This window comes from Ricinus communis, chromosome 7 (genome assembly GCF_019578655.1).
Source record: "Ricinus communis isolate WT05 ecotype wild-type chromosome 7, ASM1957865v1, whole genome shotgun sequence".
NCBI lineage: Eukaryota > Viridiplantae > Streptophyta > Magnoliopsida > Malpighiales > Euphorbiaceae > Ricinus > Ricinus communis.
The window spans coordinates 25962087-25980517 of record NC_063262.1 but is presented as its reverse complement, the minus strand read 5'-3'; the positions used below and the strand labels follow the sequence as shown (position 1 = coordinate 25980517).

Below are 18431 nucleotides of genomic sequence, written 5' to 3'. Positions count from 1 at the left end.
AAAAGATCCACAATCTCAAACGAAACAAATCCTAGCCGTTGATTTAGATGACACAGTTCAACTAGGGTTTTAGTATTTAACCGAGCAAAAGCACCAGCTTCGCTTCTCTTCCTAATATCTTTCTCTAGCTACTGGTGCTGCTGCTGCTGCTGCTGCTGCTGCTGCTACTTTGAGCATCACCAATGGTAAATCCATACGCTCAAACCAAAACCCATTTGCTCTTGTTTTATGAATGATCTTTTCTTCTTTTATTTGTTTTAATTCTAGTTTTTTGCTTAATTTTTGAGCTAAATGTAACTAGTTTTTAGCATCACGTGTTTGTTAAAAAGTTCATTTCTTTTCTGGGTTTCAGATCGTTCATTAAGAATTGGTGATTTGGATTCTCATTAAATTGATGAAATGACAAGTTTTTAATCTTTTATTTGGTAGGCGTTTGTTAAAGCCCAGAAAACGAGAGCTTACTTCAAGCGTTTTCAAGTTAAATACAAGAGAAGAAGAGGTATTATATGTCAATTCCTCTTATAGGTTTGTGTTCTTTTCTTGGTTATTTTCTTAATTGACGATCTCCTTTTTTTGGATATTCTTGTGTAGAGGGTAAGACTGATTACAGGGCAAGGATTCGTTTGATCAATCAGGATAAGAACAAGTATAACACTCCGAAATATAGGCTTGTTGTTCGATTTGTATCCTATTTTATGGTTGATATATTTATCCTGTTATTGGGGACTGTGCTCTTATAATATTTCATAACTCATGTTTTTATGTGAATTATCATCTTTTATGTTAAGCGGGTTGAGCTTGTTTTCATGCTAGAAGGTCTTTGGGGCAGGATGAATTGTAGGATAACTTTTCAAGAATTAGAACTGTTCAATTTTTCTAACTTGGTTAGTTGATATTGCATCAGGGTAAATATTGTAATTCGATTTGTATTGCGCTGATATTGGGTCAAGTAAGGTGTCTGGTTTTAAGGTGAATTGAGCTATTGCTGCTGTTAGGTTTATTCTTAGATAAGCGGCTTCTGGAATTGAATTTTATTGTACCATGTTTGATTAAGGTGTCCTGCAAGATGTTTCTTTGCTTCACTTCCTTGGTGCTTTTTTTTTTCTTTCTCCTTGATGTGTTTTACAAGACCAACAAAGATGTAATTGCACAAGTTATACATTCTCGCATAGTTGGTGACATAGTTCTTGCAGCTGCTTATTCTCATGAGCTCCCTTGCTATGGCCTTGACGTGGGACTTACAAATTATGCTGCAGGTATAGCATTTGTCTTGTATGTCTTTGTTTCTCTTCTTCTTTAAAAACTGATGTTCTAATTGACATTATCATAAATCTAGCTTACTGCACTGGACTTCTTTTGGCCCGAAGAGTACTGAAAATGCTTGAGATGGATGAGGAGTACGAGGGTAACACTGAGGTATGTGATTTATTTGTACAAGTCCCTTCATCAAGATTATCTACTGTTATATGTGGATTTTTTTAGATGTGCAACTCTTCCTATTAACAGGCAACTGGAGAAGATTATTCTGTTGAACCAGGTGAGAGCAGGAGACCTTTCCGTGCTCTCCTTGATGTTGGGCTTTTGAGGACAACAACTGGGAATCGCGTTTTTGGTGCTCTTAAGGTAATCTAATATGCTCCACATAATGTATTTTTCAAAATCTTTTCTGATGGGCTCTTCTCTCTGCATTATGTTGTCAAATACTCGGTAGTTTGTTTTGCTTCACTTTTGTATTAGTAAAGTCTATCATCCACAGTATGGTTTTGATAAATGCTTGTGATTTTTATTCTTCAGAATTGTGTTGGAACTGTAATTCCAATTCCAATGGGTGTACCAAGCAGTGGAATTGGAATTCACTAGCCGAATTCCAATTTCAGTTGCACCAAATGGTGCCTTATTCATTATTCATATCTAATGGAAGTTGGCAATGATTTGTTCCTATATTTTGTTGCATTTTCGTGTCAACAGCATTTATAATGATGCATTTATTGCCTCTTTGATTAGGGAGCTTTGGATGGTGGACTTGATATTCCTCACAGTGAAAAGAGGTTTGCAGGATTCAACAAGGAGAGTAAACAGCTTGATTCTGAAGTTCACCGGAAGTACATCTATGGCGGCCATGTTGCTGCATACATGAGAGTGAGTTAAATTTATGCTCATATTCAGTGGTGTTACCCAGCATACTAACCTACACAATGATTGAGACTGCTCATATTTGTACCTAATTTTGCTGTGGTTTTCCCAGATGTTGATGGAAGATGAGCCAGAGAAGTATCAGTCTCACTTTAGCGAGTATATAAAGAAAGGTGTCGATCCGGATAACATGGAAGAGATGTACAAGAAGGTTCATGCTGCTATTCGTGCAGATCCATCAGCAAAGAAGACTGAGAAGCAGCCTCCAAAGGAGCACAAGAGGTGCGATTCTTCTCCACTTCTATCATCTCTCTCTCTCTCTCTCTCTCTCTCTCTCTCTCTTCCCCCTGCTTTCTGCCCTTTCAACTTATAGGGTATTCTAGAGGTAGTTGCATGATTTTCATTAGGACAACTTCCGACTTGGTGCATTGAGAATTTTGGTAAAACTGCCATTCCCCTGTGCAAATAAATCCTGGCGGGACAATTTGCCCTCTTGATATATTTTTATTCTATGAAAAGAAAGTTCAGGTCTTTAAATAAGAGAATCTGTGGTTTTTATTTGCCCTACAGATACAATCTGAAGAAGTTGACCTATGAGGAAAGAAAGGCCAAGTTGATTGAGAGGTTGACAGCTCTCAACTCTGCTGCTGACGACGAAGAGGATGATGAATGAAGTTGATATAATTTTGGCTGCTTATCTCGCAAGATGAAGATTTTGGTCTCTTTGTTTAATTAGGATGGATGGATAGGTTGAGGATTAGCTATTGTTTTGGGAAGAAATTCAGTTTGTTTTTGGATTATTAATTGAAACTGTTGCAGTTTCTAAGTAGCAAATGATTTTCTAAAATTTTTATGTAATGAAATGGGAGCTGCAGTATGTAAGGCAAATTGTGTGGAATTGAATGTTTGCAGAATCACATGACATTATTTTTGGTAAAATGCGCATGTACGAAGCAGGTGGCCTACGACTACAGACCTCCGGTTCTTTTACCTCTTAACTCTATGGTCATGTTGCTCTCTTTACGTACAATGTTGAATTTCATTTGTAAATTTGCATTATTTGAGGCATAAAATTGAATATATCAAAATGACAATGAATTTTCTTTCTATAGAAATATGCAACTTCCGAACCAAAGAAATGCATAAGATATAAGTACTACAACTAAATGATGGATGCTCCTATTTTATAAAAACTGTCATATTACGCTATTTGTCTTTGTTTTAGTTGTAATACAGACCAAAAATTATAAATAGTTTTATGTACAATCCTGCATTCAAACTGATCAATCGCTTCTTCCTTTCAGATTCTTTAAACTGATGGAATTGCCTTAGCATCTTTCACCTGAAACGCTAATCCTTTTCTTTCTTTTCCTGTTTTTTTGTGGGCTGTTTGAATTGTTGTTTCAATGTTAGAATGCTCCTGTTCGTGTTGTGAAAGAAATACTATGCCTGTACATTTCACCACCATTTGAGGCTTTTTAGTAGTAATGAGGTAAAGAAAGGGCAAGAATCCTTAACCCTGAAAGATGACGAAATTAGAAATGTGCAACACAAGCACATCATATATTTCCAAACAAGAAACAAAGGATATGGCAGCATTTTGAAAGGGGGGCCAGAAAGACAGTCGATTGTCAGCTTAGGAACACCACACAAAATCTTGGCATAAGCCAAAGCGAAACTTTTGCTCGCAGCTCAGTTCTGTCCTTTACATATCTACAAAGTGATATCTATAAGTTCTTTTTTTTTTTTTTTTTTTTTTTATAACTCCCAGGAATAGCTGCATCCAGTATACATCTCCAATAACAGTTCATGTGCTTGAAGTTGTAATTCTACTCATCATCCTCCGGATCAAAATCTTTGATCTTCACATCTGCATCTTCTCCAAATTGGATGCAGTTGTCGATTTGAGCCAACACATATTGTATACTGCAAGATCAAGCAAACAAATGTTTATTTAAGATATCAACCTAGATAGAACTCGTTAATAACCCCTTCCCGAAGCAACAACATCAATGGCTTTATACTAAAGTTTTCAATGAGCAGAAAAATAAACATTCTCACTTCTGTTCCAATGGATTTTGTGAAATCGTAAGTGGACCAGCCTTATGCTTTTCTGCTAATTTTTCCCCATTTGATTTATTTATTTCAAAAGTTGAAAAACATAATCATTTGAAGATACTCATAGCAAAGCAAAGGCACTCAGCTATACTTAGAGAGATCATACAAAGTAGTTATTAGATGTCATCATCACATCAAAAGTGATGGATCATACAAACCCGTCAATGGAATTGGACAAATACCTTGGAAATAAGCAATAACTCTGTAAGAATATGATGGATTCACACCAAGATCATTCTGAAATAGGGATAATTAATACCAGTGCAAACATATGCACAACATTCATGTGATCAAAATAAATGCAGAAGACTCTTTACCAATGATTCAGATGTCAAATTTATAGTAGAACTAGAACAGGCATCATTGCAGTTGTTATGAACTATGCAAAATAAGAAGGAAAAGCAAAATGTTATTATTAACATAAATAAATAAAGTTTGAGATAAAGAGATAGTACCTGCTTTCCTTCCTCAAGTCAAGTGGCACAAAACTGACCATGCTATACTCATCCACCTAACAAAAGAAGTTAATCAGAGAAGAATATGAGCAGTCCCAAAAAGTAATAAGAGTAGTTTATCTAACCTCAAGTTGTAAAAACTAGTATCATGTGACAATGAGACATAAACCGTAATTTTATTGGTAGGCTAGATGCATGATACCCAGCAACATCATGGTTAAGAATATGATGTGTTCCTCTTTTCTTTATTACCATTTCTTTAAACAAGTTTTATCATTGAAGGTTTAAGATCAGCAACCAAGAGGATTATGATCATGAAACAGGAAAACTGCATTATGTTATATGAAGCAACTTTAGTTGATTAATCACTCACCAGTTCAATCAAAGCCTTATTTAGCTTTACAAACTGAGGAGCCATGCGTTTATTCAGTTCTGACAACAAAACTCGAGACTCTGGATTCAAGTAGCTGAAAGCAGTAAAGAAGAAACAGACCAGAATCAGAATGGTATAACAGGTGTAAACAAGCTGGAGAGAGCAATAGAGAAAAAAGGAGCTCACTCTTCAATATCTTTTTTGTTGGTTACAAGATCCATTTTGGAGAGGATGTTAACATGAGGCAATTCAAGTTGAATCATTGCTGAAAGAGATGCCATACACCCACTGATAAACTTGGTTACATCAGTGATGAACTATTACAAATACAACGAAAAAATGTAAGAATTCTGGCGAAAATGAGTAGCCAGCACATTATAAGAAATAAGAAAACTAAGTAGCAGTATAACACACCTGTGAATCGAGCAAGTACACAGCACAAACATTGAAATTTTTACGCTTCAAATGCTCCACAAAGTTCCGAAGTACTGACACATGTGAAAAAAGTTCTATCTGGCCTATAAAGCATATGAAGGACATGAGAATCTGTAACAGATTTTCCAGTTGCAATGAAATATACATGAAAATAGCATAGCTGACATTCATAGCAAAAGTTACATCTCAGAGCATATTACAATTAATGAGAAAACTTTAACTCATAAAAAAAATCAAATTTAGGGAAGTTCGCTAGATTCATTCTCAAACCTCTCCATAACAAAATGATGATGTATTGCCATTTCATTAAACTAATGCCAAGACGAGAACAAAAATCTATTGCAAGAATTTCATATTATATCCAAAAAAGAGTGTAGAAGCATCCAGCGATATACGTTTTCTTTATTATCTGTAACAAGAACTTCCATTATACTTATAATATCAGGTAAAATTGACATGAAATTTGAGTCTCATGATGCTAATCAATTCTACCATAATCACATTCTGTCCGGTGGCAACCATGGCCAAACAGGGACAACGGAATATAAGCAACCCTTGCAAAAGATATTAACAAAAAGTTTACTAGTTAGGCAATACTTTGGGACCCAAGACCAAAAACATAGCGCTCATGGAGGGAGGAGTATTGAACAAAAGAGCTATGTCTTTACTATTGCAGCAAAGTTGCATATTCTTGATGTAACATCTTTTCCATTTTCATGCTTGTCTAACTATCACATGCCCAAAATAATTAATGGAAAAACTAATATTTATTTGAACAAAAAAAAGGGTTTCCACGAAGCTAAAATGAGAACACTGGTGCAATATCATATTTCAAACTTCAAAAAGATATTAGTTTCGATGTGAATGTCTGGACATGTTCACGCATATCTTGGGACAGGTCCATGAGGCATCATCTCACAAACATGCCCTTTAGAAAAGGAGAAGGACAGATATCTTTTTGGTCCCTTTTCCCGTTATTCATTTCAACTTACAACTTAGACTATGTAGGTATGTTTGCATATGCACACAACATGTGCACACACCTGGACAGTCAAAAACTAGGTAGTCGTCATCCATGTAATTGTCCAGCTCTTCTGACAACCAGTCATCCAAATTGTCCTCAAGTTCACTATCATTCAGGTTAAGGCCCTTCAAATTGCTATTAAAATTGAAAGGTTGGAAAAGAGAAAAACAGTCCATGGAATATTAAAGAACCAAAAATTTCCAAAAACAAGCATCAAACGATGAGCAATTACAGAGTGATATTCGTGTGCACTCTACCTCCATGGGCCTAACAACACCTTGAATATTTTTGACATGGATAATAAGCCCTTGTAAAAATACTACATCACTAAACAAAATTTAGTTAACCATTAGCACAAAGTAAAAGGATACTCCATGCAATACATAAGGGCACCATTCGGACCAAGACCAAGCTCCTCCATAACATCATCCAAAGAAATAAGTTCCCTGATATCTGCAAAAGAACAACGTTTGAAACAACAACCTACATCACAAAGAAACGAAGCAACATATGGACTTTTAGTCTATTCACCCATTGATACAGGATAGTCAAAATTCTCAGCAGCAGGGTCTAGGTTCACAATGTGTATTGACCGGCCAACCGTTTCACAGTGTTGATACAAACTAGAGCAATAAGTGGACTGCATCAAAACAAAAACAGACACACAAAACGATCAGGATCAAAAAAGCATTAAAACCGAACCCAGAAAAGAAAATGTCCAAGAAATCAGTTTTTGAATCATGGTTATGACATAATTAGCAATAAGATAATAATAAAACAAAATACAATGTGAAGAAAGAAAAGGAAAAAAAAGTACCTTTCCACTACCAGCAGGGCCAATTACAAGTTGAGCATAACCCATTTGTAGCTTTTTTTTGGATGAAATTAAATGGTAAGGGAATTAATCAGAAAGGACAGAGAGAACTGAAGATGCGGAGATAGGAGATGATTGCAACGGTAATATAAGCAGTACACCAAACACCAAAGGAAAACAATAAATTCAGGGCATAACTTGAGGCCATAAACATCACTATCTCAGGTATTACCCTATAATTTTATTAAAAAAAGAAAAGAAGAAGAACAAAAATTGATTCTACAAAAAGCACACTCTAAACGATGAACCGGTAGAAAAAGAAACTGGCAAGTAAGATAAAGGACGATTATAGTCTAAGGTCTGAGTTAAGAGTTTTACCTTAAAAAAGAAGATTGAGTGCTAAGGCAGCTAGAGTTTTCTTTAAAAAAAAAAAAAAAAAAAAAAAGAAAAAAAGAAAAAGAAAATTTGTTCAATAAAAGGTGACTCCAGAGAGACGACTATTAGAAGTAAAGTAATAATCAGTTGGCACTTTAATTCGCGCTTTTTAGGGCTTCATCATAACCTCAAGGACAAGGGCAAGGGCAAGGGCAAGGCTCTTCAAAACGCATCGTTTATTATTTCTCAAATACTTATTTGTAAAAACGGTGCGTTTTAAGCTCTGTCTTTTATAGATTTAGCACATGTTGTGTTGTTTAACCTTTTCGTGAGAACCCCGAGAAGAGAAAGATTTTTAATTGTATAAATAGCTTTGCTAATCTAAGGCCGTTTAAGACTTGTAAAACGAAAAGAAAAGTAACCCAGCACTGTTTTTTAGTTTTACGGGCTTCTTTTGAATTTGCTTATATGTTCAATATCTGTATAATCTTTGATTAATTTTTCGTTCGTCGATTGTGAATGTGTAAAACCCTTTTCTGGGTATAAGAAAGAACAAAACTTTGATACAAACAAGCAAAAATGGTTCACTTGCTTTTGTCAAAGCCTAACTGGAAAGAAGAAGATGGAGATAGAGATAGTGACCTTGGCAAGCAATGGGTATTGCTTTTGAACAAATTGGAATCTATAATCTGGTCATTGATTAATGCTGGTGGTGGTCGATCAGAAGCTCGTTTATGGCTTTGTAGTTCAATAGCAGCCATTTCTTCATTAACTTCTCGCCAGCAAAAGGATTTGTTTGTGGGGTTACTGAGAAGAAAACCTACTAATAGGAGTTTGGCATCTCAGCTCTTGCAAATGATGTTTGAGAAAAGGAGGCGGAAAGTGGGGGCTATTGTTGCTAAGCGAAGTTATTTGCTCGAGAAGTTCTTTGACGGTAAGCGGGTTTCATTCGTTTTGTACGGTTATTGTCGTTTTTGGAGTTTTGTTATGTTTTGCATGTTTCCCTTTGTACTCCTTACAAAGTTTTCATCTTTCTGAAACAATCATTTGCTAGCATGTGGGCAGGGTCACTTTTCCACTTTGAACTGATTCCTGGTTCTTCAATGATGTTAATGATGTTCTCCTTGTAGCTCATATGTGCTTGTTTACTTGGTATATGTTATTAAGGTTTTATCTTTTTGAAAGAACTCATTTTGCTAGCATGTGGGCAAGGTCAAATTTTCCACTTTGAAGTGATATCTGATTGTGCAATGATTAATAATACAGGTAATCCTATGCATATAATGCAGTGGTTTTCTAACTTTGCTGATAATGGTGGATTAGATCATAAAAAAGGTGCTAAAGCATTATCCCAATTTGCTTTTGTAAATCGTGATATATGTTGGGAGGAGCTTCAATGGAAGGGAAAACATGGGCAATCGCCTGCTGTGGTTGCTACGAAGCCTCATTACTTTCTTGATTTGGATGTACAAAAAACAGTGGAAAATTTTCTTGAAAATGTACCTGAGTTTTGGTCATCCAGTGAGTTTGCCGAGTCCTTGAGGGATGGTGATATTTTGTTTGTTGATACAAAATACTTTGTGGAGTTTTTTGTTGGCTTGATGTATGAAGAGGATGCAAAAGATGTATGGAAAGTCATAAATGAGTTTCTCATGGAGGAATACTTTTCTTCTTTGTGTAAGCACCTTCTTATCACTCTTGAAGAGGAAGAATTGTGCACTGTTCTGGAATTATTACGTAAATATTTAGGCCTAAGAATGGAATCAATAGATTTTGGTAACTCATCTTGTTGGCTTGAGTTAGTGCTCTCTAAATCCAAAGATTGTAAATCCCTTGACCAGCTACTTCTATTAAATGCATTTATTAACCAAGGACGCCAGCTTCTACGGCTTTTGCATGATGAAGAGGCAGCAAAGGAACAAACAAAAATTAAGGATATTGTATCACAGATATGCACAGTGTCAAGCAATGCAAATTACCTGGTCCCTTTGTTGAGTGAATGCTTCAAGTTGAAATTCGCAGAAACAGTTAAGTTCTTGGGGCTCCAGTCTTGGGTTATTCATTATGCATTATTAGAGGAGTCCAGGACTTCAGAGTCATGGGAATCTTTATTTTCAAATAATGGAATAAGCTTCCGAAAATCTGATAAATATGCGCTGGTAGTTTGTGATGGATTCTCAGAAGAAAATGATTCTGAATTAGATAATGATGCATCAATTAGAAGAAAGGGCAGGAGAAAAAAGAAGAGTAGGAAGAAAAGGAGGAGGAATTCTGATGATGATGACTTCAACGAAAATGAGCTGCTGGATTTTGATACATCAAATAACTGGCCAGGGCTGCAATCTAGGGCTACAAGTTGGTTGCTTTCTACAGATGGGTTTTCTGCATCATGGACCAATGTAAGTTCAGTAATCATCTTTGTTCATATCCTTCAACTGCAATGCAAGTTCCTTTACCACTGCAAAACTGCACATTTTGCTGTATCATTGTAGAATGTTGTATTATTAATTTGACATTATAAAACAACAGTCTAGAAAAATTGTTAAACATGTGCATGGCACATTTTTCTATAATGAGCAAATATGGAAAACACTTGATGATCACCTGATAATAAATTAAATAATGGCTGGTATGTATTTCTAGCTAATCCTGGAATTTCCTGTATTGAGATTTAAATTAGCTATGAGACCTGTAGTTTTAATGAATCTTTTCCAAATGCTAAGTTCGCCACCAGTATTCCTGAAGCTTAACCATGATAGACAGGTTTTTGTACATCATCTGAACTATTCCTTGTTGGTTCTAATTCTTGCTTCGTTGTAGTTTGGTGCATGAAAACTACTGTTCTTAATATAGGTAACCTATATAGGAGTAATGGTGCACTTGCAGATCGTCTGATTATCATCATGTTTTGCAGGTGGATTTGCCTGAACACCTTTCAAAGTTTTGCTTTTCGACATGGATGAAGTGGTTGCTAACTGAAGTGGCATAGTTCATGCAGTCTGTGGTAGGATATCTAATACCATCTATAGTTTGCTATCTTGTTAGAGCACAAATGTGATTCCAAAGTCTTTTGTTTCTCCCTCCCCAGCGTTTTGGTCATTTTGCAAAGATTATCAAAGTTGCGGAGGGAGTTACAGATTCTGTGGGAGGATGTATCTTTCCATTAGTTTCTTTTTCAATCAAATTCCTTCTCATAGGGTGAATACTTCAAGTAGGAAGCAGAACTCTTTATGGACATATATGAGTAGTATCTTCTCTCAACTGAGTAACTTGGAATCCCCTGATGATGTTGGTACGTTGCTGGAGAGTTAAGAGTTTAGATTTTATTGGAAGAACATCCATCAGCAATCATCTCTTCCGTAAGGTTTGTCCCTCGGGCTTTTGCAGCTATATTTTAGCCCTCTAAGTTCTGAATACTGAATCTACATTTTTCTTTTTGGGTTCTGTGCAGAGTGTAGAAGTATAGGACTGCCTATTAATCAGTACATAATAGGACAACAAGCATTTGCACAGAAAAAGAATGCAGATTCAAAAACTGTGGATCAGATTTTGCAGAAGTGGAGAAGAGGCCCCTTTATTTTTTTGGCATCCATGTAATGCCCTTCTTTTGTGCGGGCTACAAGCTTATTGGGTTCATTCTGCAGATTACATATGAATTGCATCCTTCGACTTTCAGTGAATGCCAATTACATCTGAAACATATAATTTCTTAGCTCGATAGAGCCACTTACAGTCGGTTTCTACTATCCTGATGTGCATAGGATTGAATTCAGTTGTTTCATAACAAGAGTCAACTTTTGAGTCCCAATTTTGATACTAAATTTCATGAGTCCAAAAATGGTTTTGTGACATTGCAAGAGGTTTCCGTGCCCATAATATTCTGCAGGTCAGCGACTGCTATCATTTGTTTTTCTTTTTGTGACGTCTGTGGAAATTTCTCTCGTCTTGCCTATTTCAATGGTGTTAGCGACTACAACAGCTTTTAGGTGTTCCTAAAAGCTAAAAATACCTGATTGGTTGGAACCACTAACACTTATTGCCAAGTAGCTAAAAATAATTGTCATGATACATCATGTTTACTCTTCTATAAAGCTCTGGACTTCACTCAATTTACCTATTTGCTATAAAATATAATATGCCTTTCACACCAAAGAGGTAGTCAGCAGATATGAGCATGCATTCTCATATAAACAGAGTAAATATTTTACAGCGCTTGGTTCTTCCACAACTTTGCAAGAATTTGGTGAGGTTGGAGGCAGGATATTGTTCCAACCTAAGTTTCTGATAATTCAAATCCAGCTTTACTGCCATTCATCCATAATTTATAATCTACAATTATGTAAATGACGATACATAAGTTGCTGGTGCCTCATAGAGTGGCATCTCATTCTCTGAATTTTCTTATAGCATCTGTCAACTATCAAGGCTGATTGGCAGCGTACAATATGCATGTGCCAAGATTTTAGGTTGCACCAGTATCAGGTATCTAAAAGGAAGCAGCTTCAGCACCATCAAGGCCTACAATAAACAAACAAACATACACGTGAGTTGAGCTGAACCTCAGGCAGCATCCTTCCAAGCTATCATGTGTTATGTATGGATAGATTACAGACAATGCACTAATATATATGGTGGATAAATAAGTTTAAGCAGTAATTGCCATCTATCTAGCTGGAGTAGACTTGAAACAGTTTATCCTGCTGAAATCAACTCCCTAACTACTGTTTTGGATGCAGATCTCATTATCAACAAAGCAAACAAATGCTAAATATAAATTAAAAATCTAATCCAACCAAGTAAAAACTCAATTCCTATGCCTACTTCAATGGCTTAACAATTAACAGTAGCAATGCATTACAGTTCTTAAATTATACCTTAGCTTCTATGGGCTTGAAATGATGTGCATTTTATCATACGATGCACATGAGAATTCCCCTACTAAATACGAGGTGGGGTATATAGCCAACTAACCAATTCATGAGTTTTAATGTTTCCATTTATTGTGTATTGGATAGCCCTCAAAATTAAAATAGAAAAGACTCATAAACAAACGGCTTCAGTTTACACAGAACTGGATCCAGAATGTGGTCTCTTTGTCCTGCATTCCACCAAGTCTTTTAGACAAAGCCTGTCAGATATTGACAAACGTGACAATAGAAAATACAGAGAAATGGACAAAAATGGAGGTTGTTTGCAAAATATCACAAAGGCCTCTTCATGGAAGTGCAACAGTAGATCGTGGACTGGCAACTACCATGGAAACTACACAAGAGAAGCCTCAAGGACAGAACAGACAATATTCCGGACTCCTTAGCCTACCACTCTCCAAGAAATCTAGAAAAAGCAATATTCGAGAAAAGTAAGGAAGACGATCCTGCTGTAATAAATATCAAAGCCTCACATAAGTGTCTAGGCCAGTTATTTTGGAGAGGAAAAGGCTCAAATTCTATGAAAAAAGAATAAAAATTGATTGCTTGAATCTTCAGAACATGAAGAATGTTCCGAAAGGGACAAACCCATCATTACCCCCATCAATGAGAAATGCCAGTGTTGGGGTGCTTATTCATATGATACCAGCAAAGAACTATAGGAAAGAGGCATTCCTGAAACCTCAGCACCGAAGGAAAATAGTGATCATGAATATATGGTGCATAGGCATTGACATAAGAGTATATGCCAAAGGTCAACAAAAATGAAAATATTTCTACTCCGTGCAAACAATCATCCAGTTACTCTTCCACCATCACTTTTGCTCCAAATTATTGTTAAAGTTCATCCGAGTATTTGCATTTGGAACAGGAAGTCTTAAGACAGAACTATTTTAACAATTGCAAAATAAACTATTGCGATAGGAATTAGTTACAGGCATATGTTCCAAAGATATGACCTACAATAATAATGTGACAAAATTAGAGACTTACCTGATGAAACATATGCCGGTAGGCTAACAAACTTCGGACATGAGCTTTTAGAAGAATAATTGTCTTGAATGATTGATCCAACAGCACAGTCCCGAGGCTGTAAAGATAACAGTAAAAAGAAAAAAGTTCTACATGAAAAGGAAAACAGTTGGAAACACATATTGTTCCAAAAGCAAGGTAGTTAGTTATACAGGCACTTGAGTACATGATCATTCCAGATTAGGGTTTGGACTATAACACCAACATCAGATTATTCTTATCCAACGATCCATCGACAATTGCCAGAAGTATAGAAAAAAACAAAGTAGATATTCAGAAAACTTTGGGATCAGATTATTGAGCCCCTCTGCATCATGATATCAGACATTAAGCACACTAAAACTGCAGACTTTTTAACATCATTACATCATTGTAATAACTTTTAGCTGGCCTTCCGGCACTGTAGGCAATTCGTGATTTATATTCGTCTGTAACCGGTTAAAATGCAAGATTGAACAATAAATCTAGGAAGCTTGGAAGAGCCTAACCTTGAAATCCTTGTAGAAGCATAAATAGAGTTCTTCTACAGCACCTCTTGAGCAAGACAGTGATGGGGTAGCATGGAAAGCATTCTCAATGGCGGAGATAATGCCTCCAAGAGGATACTTTTCGGTATTCGAAGGAACATACCCCGCTTCATTCAGTACTTTCTAGTATGAGATGAGCACAAAAAGCATCGGTCAATTGGATAAGTCAATGAATTCTCAGCACAAGCAAGTCTGTATTCAGGTTGGTTTCATCAACACTTTGTGTGCCGCTCAGTTTCATTTAGGCAAAATTGACCACAAAATTAACAGATGGAATGAAATACAGATAATTTTGAATTACAAAAGCAGAAAGTTACTAATAAATTAACCATCAATCTCAACAACATTAGCAATTGCAGTAGAATCAAAAGAACACAATTTATACTTGAGTTTACTACACAGAGATTAAAGATTAGATTTTAAAGAAACAACAAAATCTCAGTTTAATTTTTGTATGAAACAAAAACAGAGGAAGTTAATAGAAAATACCAAATTCATAATAAGGTTAAATAAGAACCTAGTAGATTCATGGGAGCCAATTTTGAAAAACCACTTACAAAAAATATTGAGACATGACCAATTTGCTGTCACTGAGTTACAATGTGTCAGTATAAAGAGAAACACGAAACATTGAAATGATTATGAAAGAGAACTTAAGGAAGAAAAATAAATGGTTGTTTCTATTGTTTTGTTGGTTTCTGTGAGGATGAAGAGAAGGAGAATGTATAAAGAAATGGTGACATCAACGATGGGTATGAGATAGAAAGAGAGAGAATTAACCATTGATAACACTTTGCAAAATGAACAAGGGTTTGAGGGTGTTATATTCAATTAACTGTGTTATAAACATTCAGAAGAAAAGAGAAGTTGCTTCCTGATCAGATTTAAATGGAGTTTATAAAATGAAAACCTTTGCAACCAAAGATTCATTGATTTTCACTTTCTTGAACTGTAGGTAGTTCAAGAATTACAGGCTCAGATTGAAGAGGTACCTTGAGCTTGTAGGACTAACTAGGAATTTACAGGATAACATAAAATAGTCCATGCAACTTAATCAAATATGCTACAGACTCTGGTCAGGGTTGACTATCTAGGATACAATTTCAACAACAATGCAAAATGTATAGGCAAATTGACAACAGATTGGAAATTTCTGCAAGAATAAAACCTAGGAAGTCTAGACTCTGATGGGATTCGTCAAGTTGAGGAAACAGTATGTTTATGGTAAAGAAATAGTAAAGATCCTGAACTTGCAAATAGTGATACTATGACATAGACAACACATTTAATCTTCTCACAGGCCTTCCACCATAAGTTGTACTTTCCTTGTTCTTCTTTGTTTTCCACAAAAATGATGTTTCAAGATTCTTACTTATGTTACAAGTGAACATAGATTACTGTAAATACATTAAAAGCCCATAGTGAGAGTGCAAAATTGGTTTCCCACAACTCACCGTGACATTGTACTTAAAGTACACATTGAGGGTTGTCAAAAAGTAACTGTATTCATCATGAACAACTGGAGAGGAGCAAGTCCCATGCTTCTCTGCAAATACAATGCCAGAAAAGAAAACAGAGAGCAATGTTACAAAAAATAATAATAACAAATGTATAATTTGAGTTTCAAATAAAAAACTCATGTTACCGCAGTTTCTTGACGAAGAGCCATATATATAGAGCAAAAGTTCCACTAGTTAAAGGTAAAAAAGTCACTGGAAAAATCAGTGCACATGCAAAGGTCATTAATTATTCTAGTTGAAACATCATCTTAAACATATTTGCATTATCATGATTAGAGTATCATATTAAACATTTTTTTTCAGTTTTTACTCTTCTCATAAGAACATTGAAGATCAATCACATATTTCGTAACAGATTTGCAGATCATGATTAGAATAACATAATTCACATTTTTCAGTATTTACCCTTTTCATAACAACATTGAAGATCAATCATGACTTTTGTAACAGATTTGCATTACCATGACTAGAGTAACATATTTCACATTTTTTGAGTCTTCACTCTTTTCATAACAATATCGAAGATCAATAACGAATTTTTTAAGTGAACACAGGTTAAGCACAACAACTTTTTCTCACCACAAAACGGCAGCCAAATGGTATCCCCCATTTTGCAGGAAAATAATCTGATAATTAATGATCATGCGTAATCTGATCATTTAATCATTATGTGTAATCTGATCATTAACCATCATGTATAGAGTACGCTCTTCCAGCAAGACATATGTACTTAATATTTTCTTTTCAGCTGCCAATTCCTCCAATTTCTTTTTCCCAACATAGTCAGAGACTCGGAGTTAATTAAGAAACTTTAAAGCAGATACAGTTTGCTAATCATTTATTTCAACAAATTAGTAGGAAAGTGGGGATGCTAGCATTGCAAACGGCCCTTTGGCGTCTGCAATCTCAACTTCTTCAAATGTGATATATGCATAACATAATGAAATTGTGCATCCTTACAATATGGATCCCATTCAATTTATGTCCAAAATAAAATCTAGACCTTGAACCCTACAAGCCAATTATACAATGTAACAGAGCAAAAGTGGAAGAAATTACCCCACTGCCAATGCGCGTTTCCCCATTCAGCCATCATCAGGCATAGAAAGCAAAACATGTTAGTATTGAATCATGGTCAACGATAATTTAACTACAAAGAGTGTCTACAGTTGATAACCACCTCATGTGCCCAAAATGATCCTTTGGTACCATGACAAGTTGATGGTGACCCACAACTTAAAGACGGCCAATGTTTCTCTAGCGCATCATGTAATGTTGCAATCTGCAGGTTATCAATTTAAATGTTCTAAGATACAATACAATCTTACTATGAAAACTAAAACTAAACAATACACAGGACAGAACTAGCTTCCAATTCACAACCAGTATATAATCAAAAATACTAGTTCAAAATATATGACAGCAACTGGCATAAAATTAAATATATACTATGTATGTATACGTGATTTCTGCTGTTACTTGGAAATTTACATAAAACAGAACATGATCTGGCAATATTTTTATTGCTTGCTAGAACTATGTCTCGGTCCCATCATACATGATCAGATCAATAGTTCAGCAAGCTATTCTGTTATATGTAAAACTTCATTAAATTGCTGCAGACCCGTATGGATATTGTGTGTGTGCAAAAAATTGATCCACAATGAAAGCATACCTCTTTTTCATTGAAACTAGATCGCTTGCAACACGCAGGCCAGGTTCCATCATTATAGTCTGGCCACAGCCCATCTGCAGTACAATTTGTAGTTAAAAGATGCAGAATCCTTTTGATGCAACTTATGCCTACCATACAGCTACGCAACAAGAAAGACTAAAACCCAAAGCCCCATATTCCATCTTTAAGAAGAAAGTTCCAGAAACCAGTAAATGAGGCAAACTTTGTGAATAAAAGAACTACTCTCACATATTTAACATGAAAAAGAAAACAAGAAAAGGGATACTAGAAGCCAGAATCTGAGGAATGTAGGGCTTGTTTGGAAAGTATAAATATTCAAAAATTTGATTTAACTAGATAATAAGTTCTCATGTTTGCAAAGGTCATACCAGCCAGCATTCAATTCTTTCAACCTAAGAGAACACACAAGGCATTTTGAAAGAATGAAATCATGCCATAATAGACATGATTTTGGACATATTTTATTCCAACCAGGTAATAATTTGATAATAACCAATATATATATATATATATATATATATATATATATATATGTGAGAGAAAGTTATACTTACGAATTGTAAATTCAGCTGGAGCATTCGAACTGTAAATAAATAAATAAAGAATGGGGATATTAGTAGTACCAGTGATAAAATCAAAACAGGAATATTGCAAACATGAAAAAACACCCCAAAATTAAAAAAATTTGAACAAGCAATACGCAAAATAGAAAAAGAGAATGTTGAGAGAAGTACCCTCGGCAGCAAGCATTAGAAGAGCAGCAATGGCGAGTACGTTGACAGAAAGTGCCAGGCCACTGAAGAGCCAATTTGAAATAGTCAAACTCTCTCTGTCCTGATCGTGCCTCTATCAACCAAAAAGATGCCGTTATGAGGAGGATGAAAGTTAGCTGAAGCTGGACAGAGAGAGAAGCCATTGATTGAATTTAGCTCACGCGATGTTAATGTCGATGATATACCATTTGGTTTGGGGCTTGGAAAAGGGCATAACGGTCATTGGGG

General features: G+C 35.6%; 4 protein-coding genes across 8 annotated transcripts; 2 read left to right on the top strand and 2 right to left on the bottom strand.

Annotated features, from left to right (window-relative positions):
* Nucleotides 1-37: 37 nt before the first annotated feature.
* Nucleotides 38-3072, top strand: LOC8288294 (60S ribosomal protein L5). Its single transcript, XM_002524512.4, has 9 exons — nt 38-185; nt 430-499; nt 592-683; nt 1130-1256; nt 1337-1416; nt 1507-1623; nt 2005-2139; nt 2246-2415; nt 2704-3072. Exons 1-9 carry the CDS (start codon nt 183-185, stop codon nt 2804-2806), a joined length of 897 nt encoding a protein of 298 aa, XP_002524558.2. The 5' UTR covers nt 38-182; the 3' UTR covers nt 2807-3072.
* Nucleotides 3073-3668: 596 nt separating this feature from the next.
* On the bottom strand, nt 3669-7866 carry LOC8288293 (GPN-loop GTPase 3). Of its 2 annotated transcripts, none has more exons than XM_015722628.3 (10): nt 7731-7866; nt 7356-7406; nt 7070-7178; nt 6910-6991; nt 6558-6643; nt 5494-5597; nt 5266-5396; nt 5080-5173; nt 4707-4762; nt 3669-4059 (listed from the first exon to the last, which is right to left on the bottom strand). In XM_015722628.3, exons 2-10 carry the CDS (start codon nt 7398-7400, stop codon nt 3963-3965), a joined length of 804 nt encoding a protein of 267 aa, XP_015578114.1. In that variant the 5' UTR covers nt 7401-7406; nt 7731-7866; the 3' UTR covers nt 3669-3962. The 2 variants fall into 2 exon arrangements, with proteins under 2 accessions (XP_015578114.1, XP_015578113.1); XM_015722627.3 differs by having other exon boundaries at nt 7356-7462; nt 7731-7793.
* Nucleotides 7867-8068: 202 nt separating this feature from the next.
* LOC107261680 lies at nt 8069-11578 on the top strand. 4 transcript variants are annotated; one of them, XM_048377195.1, is made up of 5 exons: nt 8069-8661; nt 9051-10126; nt 10642-10731; nt 10816-11091; nt 11179-11578. In XM_048377195.1, exons 1-3 carry the CDS (start codon nt 8307-8309, stop codon nt 10714-10716), a joined length of 1506 nt encoding a protein of 501 aa, XP_048233152.1. In that variant the 5' UTR covers nt 8069-8306; the 3' UTR covers nt 10717-10731; nt 10816-11091; nt 11179-11578. The 4 variants fall into 4 exon arrangements, with proteins under 4 accessions (XP_048233152.1, XP_048233151.1, XP_048233150.1 ...); XM_048377194.1 differs by having other exon boundaries at nt 8994-10126; nt 10943-11091; XM_048377193.1 differs by having other exon boundaries at nt 8994-10126; nt 10925-11091.
* A 305-nt stretch (nt 11579-11883) lies between these two features.
* LOC8288290 (ribonuclease 2) lies at nt 11884-18397 on the bottom strand. The gene is made up of 9 exons (XM_048377196.1): nt 18165-18397; nt 17985-18013; nt 17410-17483; nt 16915-17016; nt 16794-16797; nt 15669-15760; nt 14176-14337; nt 13649-13745; nt 11884-12245 (listed from the first exon to the last, which is right to left on the bottom strand). Exons 1-9 carry the CDS (start codon nt 18344-18346, stop codon nt 12214-12216), a joined length of 774 nt encoding a protein of 257 aa, XP_048233153.1. The 5' UTR covers nt 18347-18397; the 3' UTR covers nt 11884-12213.
* Nucleotides 18398-18431: the final 34 nt, after the last annotated feature.